Source organism: Lathyrus oleraceus, chromosome 7 (genome assembly GCF_024323335.1).
Source record: "Lathyrus oleraceus cultivar Zhongwan6 chromosome 7, CAAS_Psat_ZW6_1.0, whole genome shotgun sequence".
Taxonomy (NCBI): Eukaryota; Viridiplantae; Streptophyta; class Magnoliopsida; order Fabales; family Fabaceae; genus Lathyrus; species Lathyrus oleraceus.
Window position 1 is genome coordinate 194,391,032 of NC_066585.1, and position 10,380 is coordinate 194,401,411.

At 33.9% G+C, this 10,380-nt stretch overlaps 1 protein-coding gene across 3 annotated transcripts; it reads right to left on the reverse strand.

Annotated features, from left to right (window-relative positions):
- Positions 1-1,816: 1,816 nt before the first annotated feature.
- Positions 1,817-5,490, reverse strand: LOC127106203 (putative serine/threonine-protein kinase). 3 transcript variants are annotated; one of them, XM_051043497.1, is made up of 7 exons: positions 5,092-5,490; positions 4,527-4,642; positions 4,178-4,290; positions 3,096-3,306; positions 2,755-2,992; positions 2,505-2,655; positions 1,817-2,401 (listed from the first exon to the last, which is right to left on the reverse strand). In XM_051043497.1, the coding sequence occupies exons 1-7, from the start codon at positions 5,268-5,270 to the stop codon at positions 2,087-2,089; spliced, it is 1,323 nt and encodes a 440-aa protein (XP_050899454.1). In that variant the 5' UTR covers positions 5,271-5,490; the 3' UTR covers positions 1,817-2,086. The 3 variants fall into 3 exon arrangements, with proteins under 3 accessions (XP_050899454.1, XP_050899455.1, XP_050899456.1); XM_051043498.1 differs by having other exon boundaries at positions 5,145-5,485; XM_051043499.1 differs by lacking the exon at positions 5,092-5,490 and adding an exon at positions 4,825-5,039.
- Between the last annotated feature and the right edge of the window lie 4,890 nt (positions 5,491-10,380).

The window sequence follows — 10,380 nt, forward strand, 5'->3', positions numbered from 1 at the left end:
AGTCTTATCTGATGGATTGATAGAAGTTCAACCTGAGTGGTCCAACGCCTCGCAAGATGAACTTATGGTCTCACCAGCCAGACTACATATAACTTTGTCGGAGGGACTTAGATTTCTCAGGCTATTTAAACTCTCGCCTAAGGGACTTAAAGTTTCCTCAGGCAGGATTCAAACATAAAAATCTCGCCCAAGAGACATGATCGAAGTCTAGCCTAAGAGACTTAGTCACAAATCTTGTCTGAGGGCATGATAAAAGTCCCTTCTGAGATGTCCAACGCCTTGCTTGAGGGACTTATAATCACATCATCGTGGATAGATATAACTTCTTCAGAGAGACTTAGATTTTCCAGGCTAATTAAACTCTCTTCTGAGGGACTTAGAATTTCCTCAGGCGGGATCAAACATAGAAATCTCGCCAAAGAGATACGACCGAAGTCTAGCCTAAGAGACTTAGTCACAAGTCTTGTTTGAGGGCTTGATAGAAGTACCACCCGAAAGATCCATCTCTTCGCCTGAGGGACTTATAATATCATCTTCCAGACTACATATAACTTCTCCTGAGGGGCTTAGATTTCCCTGTCTAATAAAACTCTCGCATGAGGGACTTAGAGTTTCATCGGGCAGGACTGAACAATATAATTTCTCTTTAAAAACCTGAAGCCTAATAAGCCTAGCACGTTGCACATATCATTGGAAAACTTAGAGTCTTAAGATACTCCCTTGTGCCACGGTCTAAAAACACTTCGCCCTTTATAAAGAGCCCCGTGCTTGAGGGATTGTGTACTGTTATATTTGTAAAAGACTTGGCTAGGGTGATGCGGGATAAGATATTTCCATGATAGAGAGAAGTCAGGGTCAACAATTGACCCACAACCCTCTTGAAAATAGGGATTCAAAGGTCCACAATTTACTGAGTGGGTGGTGACTTTTTCCAAAGAAACCCTAGGCCCAAAGCCTATATAAATACCTCATTCCAATGGGAGGAAAAGAAGAGCCTAATTCATACGCTTAGACCTAAGCATTATCTAAGCATAAGTTAATACACAAAGCATCATGAACAAGACCTAACCACCATACCATATAATATACCTACTAAAGTCTCTGAGATTTCCTACTCTTCCAAAGATAACATACACACTTGCACTTTTTAATCAATATAATATTTAAATAAAAAATCATTAAATTTAAAGGCTAAAAGTAACCTGACTTTTATCTATTAATTAAAGAAGCTATATTATGTATAGAATAATTAAGTGTTTTTTTTACTAAAACTCTATTGTGTATCACAAAACTTGCCACAGAAAATCAATGGCAACACAAACATGTTAAAGTGATTCTACAAAAGGTCTCTCTCTGCCTCTCTCTTTCAAGAAATGTCTAAATTAAAAATTAAGGGGTCTTTCAAATTATTGAAAGGTGGATTGAGTTATTTTTATCAAAATTGATTGTGCTTTATAAAATAGATTAAAACTAATTGATTTTTATTTAAAAAATTTAAAGAAAAAATATTTGCTTTACTTGTATTACAACTTCCTACGAGAGCTATTAAAAAATTATGTCCCAAAAATAAATTGTATCGAAACATAGCTTTTTCAAATTTTAATTTTAATATTAGTTAGAAAGAACACTAATTATAAAATATTTTCTCCTGTGATTAATACCTAGAAAGGTCAAACTAAAATATTTTATTATAAATCATGAATAAGAGCCATTGAAGGCTTTATACTGAATTAATTAGTTAATTTGAATTTAAAGTATTTTGTAAAATTTGTGGATGAACTAACTCAAAAATCTAAAATGACAACAACAAAGAAAATACTACTGTTTACAAATTTTAAACTAAGATAATAATGGTAAAAAGGACTGAAAATATTATATGATACAGAAACTCAAATGCTTCTTGAAGGAGCCTCTAAAGAAAATATAAACTCATGAGAGAAAAGCGTTGCTATAGATAAACAAAAGGAAAAAAGAAAACTAAAAGAAGACCAAAAAAGTAATCTATTAAACTAAAAATGAAATTTGATTTTTTCCCTTTTCATCTATTTATCAACTCTGCAATTCACACATTACTTTGATTCCGGCATCACCGCGGACTGACCTGAGTAAAACTAGCAGGGACAGAACTAAACTGATGGCTTGTGGACTCAAAGGATGACTTCTTTAGAGAGGATTCTCCTGAAGCCTGGAAGAATCCTGGTGCTGTTAATTGCTTTTCATTAAGCCTTATATTCTTGGAAAGCATATCAACAACCTGTGACATCATTGGCCTTCTGGTTGCTGCTGCTTGTGTGCAGAAAAAAGCTACTTTCATGTACCTAATCACTTCTTCCCGAGGATATTCAACCATGTCTGGATCCACTAGCTCCAGCAGTTTTCCTTCTTCATGAAGTTGCCAGGCCTGTTATTGCCGAAAAAGTACTCTCAGCGTAGAAAAGTTATACTCGTATCTCACCGAGTAGATATTTATGGAAATATTTAAATACAAGAAGCTGAAAACGTACCCATTCCAAGAGGAATTTGTTTGAGCCTCCCCAGTTTGTCTTGGCGCTGCTTTGTCCGCTAATTATTTCAAGTATTAGAACTCCGAAACTATATACGTCAGCCTTCAGGGTTAACTGGCCACCCATTGCGTATTCGGGCGCTAAGTAACCGCTGTGCATATTGAAACAAAAGTTGTTTTTCATGAGTTCGTGGTGCAATGGAAAAACAAAAAGCATAAAAGATAAACTGAGGATCTGCCATATAACTTACGTTGTTCCAGCAATTCTTGTGCTAATGTGGGTGATGTCGTCTGGAAATAATTTAGCCAGCCCGAAATCTCCTATTTTTGGATTAAAGTCTCTCTCGAGTAATATATTGCTAGCCTTGATGTCTCTGTGCACAATGCGAGGAACAACTTCTTCGTGAAGAAATGTAAGACCTTTAGCAGTACCTATGCAAATATTAGATCTTTTTCCCCAGTCTAGCTTAATGTTTGTATTTGTATTTCCTACGAAAGAAAATGAGAGAAAAAAGTTTATGTTTTCATCCTCTGATCTATGTATGGATCTTAACTAGTGATTCCATAATTCACACGATTTTGTTAGATTTACCTAGTAATGCACGATCAAGGCTGTTGTTTTCAACATATTCATAAACTAATGTACGATTAGGTTCTTGAGCGCAGCAACCCACCAATTCAACAAGGTTTGGATGCTTAACATGTGATATAGTTTTAATTTCAGTTAAAAATTCGCGAACGCCCTGCTTTGAGCTAGCTGAAAGGATCTTCACAGCTACTTGTCTTCCGTTTTTTAAGGTTCCCTGACAAAATTTCAACACATGTATTTAGTATTAGCTTAACAATCAATAAGAGCATAACATGATAAAAGTGTGACATTATAAATAGAATAGCCTATTAGTTTATAAGCATAATAGCACAGTGTGCGTGCATATACATACAACCGAAATAATTGAAGTGATAGGAGCAATTTTTTGCCATTGGAATTGGATAATGCGTGTATGTTCAAAATAGAGACTAGAAGCTTGAATTAGCCTAGATTAGTTAAGATCTGATTCAAACTTATAAAAATTGATAGACACTTAACAAAAGGGAAAATAGATAACAGAGCTCTATGTATTTCATTTGTTCCATCCACTCAACAACTAGCACACATCCTTGCCCGCAGAGTTATTTCAACCTAACTTCAAACTTTTTGTAAGCACGTTGGGCATGATTGACATTTATTCACCAACTTGAGAGTTGAGGGTGTAAAGATAGTTTGAAGTTGAACTAGTGTATATCACTGTTATCGAATATCGGCCACGGCAGCGTCATGGCTGATACCAGAGGCAGTTTTGGGCTCACCGCAGTGGTAAATATCGGCTGATATAGAGGATTTTTCCACCATAACCCACTATGATGGAGCCACAAAGCGGACAGTTTAGTGTGGATTAGATTAAGGTCTGAATCATTTGATTCAGCTATAGTAATTTATTTTGTTTCATAGCTTATCCTTTGTATTTCTATTTATGTATCCTAAGCTTTCATCTCATGGGTCTTATCATAAAATTACAAACAGCCCTCTTGAAGCACAAAGCACCTCAGAAGAATCATTTTGATAAGTTCAACTGATCAACAAGCATACTAATTCCATAATGTTGTAATTTATGCAAGAATCAGTGACCTGAATACCTGGTAAACTGTGCCAAAACCTCCGCGTCCTATCTTTTTGCTTGGATGATAATTATCCGTGGCCATTCTCAAGTCTTTTTCAGAAAAATGCATAATATTATCAAGTGTATACCCTGAACAACAAGGCCTTACATTAAGCATAGTGCTAAATGGGAAAAGGTTGTAGTTACAAAAAAAGTATTGCTATCAGAATATTTCTGAACATCATCGTTGTATTACATGTCGAATAAAACCTAACCAGTAAAAAAGCTACAAAGGAAGGTCTTTGCCAATACTTAAACCATGTTTTCACTTAAGTGCAAACTAAATGAACATAATTATATTAAAATAAGTAACCACAGACACTCACCATCAATTTCATTAGGAGTATTAGACGGAGTCCTTTTCTTCTTGAAAGTTGAGGCTCCAAAGCAGCCACAACTCATAATGATCCTGGTATGTAATGTAACAACTCTTCTGTTATGCCTGCATTATTTACAGTATTACAACATAAGCAAAGTGTCACTCATTCATACATTTCAATTCCAAACACAAGGAGATATAAGCACGCAAACTGCAAAGGCATGGGAATTCGGAAGAAAAAAACTCAAAAGACACAGCAACAACTGGGAAAGCAAGAATATGAAGTTTTTCCTAACAAAATGAACCTGGTAAATAGATTCCAGAACAGAAATTTCAACAGAAGTCAACTAATTCAAACAATTCCTTAGAATCAAAGATTATCAACTATCTATCCTTCCTAAGATTTAGAACCAAAAACAACCTGCACAGTGCCTTCAAATCAAAACATCAAACAAAAACCTAAAATCTAGGTTACAAAATTTTCCAATTCCATCACAATTCAAGAACTAATGAAACCATTTAGCTTAAACCCAAAAAAGAAAGGAAAAAAAAACATAAGAGAGTTGATGAACCTAAGCTGATACGAAATCAAAAGACATGAGTGGAAGAAAGGAGAACCAATGACCTTCCCAGAACAAGCAAGGAGGAAAAAATGAATGGTGAAATGTGAAGAGTTGAAATTGGAATAGAGAAAATGGAAGTGTTTAGTCTTGTGAGATTTTGGTGGGTAGTAAGTAAGGTGGGGCCACATAAAGACTAGTTATGTTCTTCGTTCCATTCTCACTCGGTTATTAACAATTGTTGAAGAAAACGACAGATTCTGATTTCAGTTCGACAACCTGCGATTACAGACAAGAATTGTTCGCTGAAAGATTACCTTTTAATGCAACTAAATTAAATTTACCGCAAAAAAGGTTGTTTGTTTATCAGTTGCCTGCGTTTGACGCACTCCGTAAAAATACGGGAAGGTTTTTTCCCATATTATTTATGTTGCCCCAAATTATATATTATTCAATTCAATACTTTTGTTTTTTTCTATTCGGAGCTTTTACATTTAGTCGTAATCCTATAACGGTAGATTGAATTCACATTTGAATCGGGTTCTCATTCATTTGTTGTTTGCCTAACTTCCCATGTTTGTGAATAATTAACTTCCCATGTTTGTGAATAATTAACTTAACTAAAGAAAAGTAAAAATGGTCCATGTTTAAATTTGTTTATGTTGGGAAGGAGACAAGCCAATTCAAGTGTTGTCAATATTACACCATGTACCATACGATTGAAAATGTGGAAAACTCACCAGCACGACTTTTAGAAGGATTCCTTATAATACAATTTAAAATTTAATCACATATTTAATATTTTAAATATCAAAACTAAAATAATAAAATAAATAATTAAATAACTAGGACAGATTCAGGATGGATACTAATTTTCTTGTTATATGATATGTCCTCATATTTTATAATAAAAAGAATATACAATTTGGTATATCATGTGATACTTTTAATCTCGTCTTTAATTAAGTTGGAGAGAAATTAATTCTTTAATCACTTAAATTTTCTTTCATCTTAATAACTTGCGTCCAACAACCATCTAGAGTGACAAATTCTACTTCAGCGATAAATATACATTTACTTGTTTTTTAACATGATCGAGTTTTCAAGTAAATGACACATATTGTTGATACTTTTCCGATTCAATTTACAATCAATAAAATTTGAATCATAGTATTCAACTAAAGTAGAATATATTCCTTTAGGTACCATAAATTTATAAGTGGTGTGCTATTGAGATACATCATAACGTGTTTGACTGCAATAGAGTGTGATTCTTTAGGATTTGTTTGAAAACATGCACACAAATACACGACAAACATGATACTAGGACGTGGTGGAATAAGATAAAGGATAAAGTCTATCATAGCTTGATAGTTGCCTTCTACAACTACTTTTCTTTCTTCGTCCTTATCTAAATTATATCCATGATGAATCTCTTCAGTAACTCTTCGTAGTATTTAGTTTGATCGATGAAAGTTCCTTCCTTTAATTGATAAATTTGCAATCCAAGTAAGTATCACAACTCCACCATCCTAGACATTTCAAATTCACTATACAATTGTTTAATGATGTTTTTAGTAAATAATCACGAGTTTTAATTCACTTGCAGGGCAAACTCAAAAAATGCTAAAGAACAATTTGTGTTAAACATTTGAGAAAAGTGTGATAGTGATGTAAGATTTCCTAATACAAATACTCATAAAATAACATAAGAACAATAATAAGTAAGTTACAAAAAGCAATAGAAAGTGTTTAAATTAAGGATGGGACATAAGTTCATACATTTCTCACAGACTCAAGATCTCAGTTAATCGGATATGATAGTTCTAAAGAGAATTAAATGAAATGTGAACCCCCATTACAAAAATGAAATCTATTTATATATTATATGCATTAATAGTTGTCAAGAACGATTATATCTCCATGATTCAACATGTATCTTGTAACACCCCTTTTTCTACCCCAAAATATTTAACATATAATCAGAGTAAATAAGCACGCATATAAACAAAAGGGCGTCACATCGACGTTTTCAAAAACTAAAAGCTTTCAAAAACCAACAATGCACCTGGTCATTTAAAATAACACATCTCAATTATCATGAATATTCAAGCATATGCGTTCGCAGCGGAAAATAAAGAATACTCGTGTATTTCATAAAATGATCCATGTCCCATACCATGATCATCTCTCAACAAACATCTCAAGATAACGTAACTCAAGTAATAACATACTGCATCTCCAATGAGATATGAGTTGATACTACCAATCTACCCAGTGTTACATGACCAGAGCATTGACTCATTACCTAATCGTCAAACTAAAATACGGAAACTCTCCAGCTAATTTCGAGCGAGCTACCGTCCTCTTACTTCAGTGATACTACTCTAGAGTATCTGCACGATACCCATGTAAAGGTAGCATTCAAACAGAAAGGGTGAGAATTCAAATCATTATGAAATAGCATAATAAGGCACAATGATTAAATGAACAATTAAAGAAATTCATCACACCTTGGATAATCATGTCAATAATATTAACCAACATTTATTTCACACGTTTCAAACATACATTAACACTGAAGAAGTTAATACTAAAATTCAATGCAATATTCTCAAATATACACATAATCACAATTATCACATAATCACATATTTCACCAAGTTAAGTATCCAAACATCACCAAATTCAATTACCATATCTCATACACATATCACAATCACAACAATGCAAACATTCAACTATCACATGACTCTAATGTGACTCAATGCAAGACATGTGACTCTATGCATGTGGTACCATCTACTACCTCGCCTATTTTCAATTCAGGATCAACGAGTGCTACATCTACCTCACCTGTTTCCAATTAGGATCAATGAGTGTTACATCTACCTCACCTATTTCCAATTAAGGATCAATGAGTGCTCATGTGAACCCACAGTTTCACCACTTCCACAATGAAGTCGACCATGCTATGAATGAATGCACACATACCAACACATATACAATTAAGATCATCTCTACCATCTTAACATTCCACATATCACCATAACTCAACTCTATGAATTATCCACCAATGATACATATACACATTCATAACGACATATCATCTACAATTACATATACACATTCATAACAATATATCATTCACAATCCACCAATGGTACATATACATATTCATAACAATATATCATTCACAATCCACCAATGGTACATATACACATTCATAACAACATATCATCCACAAATCCACCAATGACACACATACACATTCATAACAATATATCATTCATAATTATGCATCACACCATTCATCATGCAATAACCAATTCATGTTACCACATGAATAATATCAACAAATAACAACAACTCATCAACATCTTAACATCATCGACATAACAACATAATTATCACGCAATCATATTACAACAATGCAACGATTCATCAACCAAACATATAACCCAATATATTTATCAATACAGTAGGCATGTGAATATTATTAAAACATATTAACAATCAATACCATGTTTTAGGTATGAGCATTAGCTTTCTAACGCTTCAAACGCCACCAAAATCGGACTTACGAGTTAAAAGTTATGATCAAAAACGTGTACGAAGGCATTACTAAAAAGTTGTTGTTTATTAAATTTTCCAACATAATTTTCATCTTCTTCAACCCCTCGAACGTCCATGAAATAATCTTCAAAATTATTTTATTCCTGAAACAAAGTTATAGTCCTCTGTTTCAGCTATCCAACGCTTCGAACGGCACTAGATTTGGACTTGCGGATCAAAAGTTATGACCAAAACGATTTCGACAATAAAACATAAAAACAGGCCGCGAGTGTGACGGACAGCATGCAGAATTTTCCGCGGTTTTCATCGTTGGAGGACTTTCGGACCTCCGATTTCAATTCCGTAAAAAGCCAAACGTTCAGAAAATTATAACTCACATAATACTCCAAATATATAACGTTAATTTGCAGTTTTAACACAATCAATCACCACAATCAAGCATAATCATCAAAACCTAACAATCCTAAAATCATGCAAATTAGGGATTTTAACCTAAACATACATCTACCCATTGACCCAATCATACTAACCCATAATAATAAGGATTCCCCCCTTACCTCTTCAATTTGATGGAAACCCTAGCTCTTCCATTTACTTTTCCTCTCCTCTTTCTCTATTGCCTTCAATGTTCAAATGAATTCTAATTCTCACTCTCCTAACCTCTTACTATTTATATTAGTATTCTAGTTGGGCTTAAATAATGACATTCATCTAATTTAATTACTAGGCCCAATAATACCTAATATTTAAATATCTCTTATTTAAATTTAAATAAATTAAACCACTCACTATGCACACCAAGTTAGTTAATTCAATTATTTAATTATATAAACTAAATAATTAATTAACACACCAAATTAATTAATATACTCGATCATTATACTACCTAACAACCGATTAATTACTTAACACTCCAAATAATTAAATATAATATAATAATAATATACGAACTAATTACTAAAATTGGGCAGTTACAACTCTCCCCCACTTAAAAGATTTTCGTCCTCGAAAATTCCTCAAACGAACAACTCCGGATACGATTCCCTCATCTTATCCTCGAGTTCCCAAGTAATATTGCCATTGGTGACTCCGTGTAACACCTCAAAATTTGCCCTCCTCTCTTGGTACTAGCTTAGCATATTGCATTTCACTTTTAGGATATTAGTCATTGCATCTTTTCATATCATGTGGAAACAATAAGCAGGTCATCCTCCTAAGTCTTGTTTAGAAGATAAAGAGGTTAAAAGATTCAGCCTGAGGGTCTCATTGAATTGATCACTAATCATCTGAGGGTTTGTGCTTTAATTAGGGTTTCTTGTTTCCTCAAGGAGATTGATCATAATCTTGGTTGAAATGGTACATCATCATCATCATGGTCTTATCATCACCAAGAGGTTCATTGTGCCTGATCATGTTCCTTGGGATTAGGGTTTTGACCTCTAGTCAACCCTAATCATCTGCATTGTGCCAATCAGGGTTTGTCAAGGAGATGGGGTCTTTGTGGAGATGGGGATCATCATATGTGTTTTAATGAGCTTGTGTAAGCTAGGGTTTCATTTTGGAGCCATTTCATCAGGAGATTGAGGCTCGAATTCATCTGTGCATGGCCAAGTCATCTATCAATCAACAAAAGTCAACCGAAAGTCAACTGTTGGATTTGGAGGTGGGAAGTGGTTAGAAATACTTCATTCATGTTCAAACAAGTCTCATTTGACATTTCAAACA

Coding starts and splice junctions, on each gene's coding strand:
- LOC127106203 (XM_051043497.1), bottom strand. CDS start 5,270: ATGTGGCCCCACCTTACTTACTACCCACCAAAATCTCACAAGACTAAA. Junction 3,307..4,177: donor GTTTTGGCACAGTTTACCAG/GTATTCAGGTCA, acceptor AAATTTTGTCAG/GGAACCTTAAAAAACGGAAG. Junction 2,402..2,504: donor ACAAATTCCTCTTGGAATGG/GTACGTTTTCAG, acceptor CGGCAATAACAG/GCCTGGCAACTTCATGAAGA.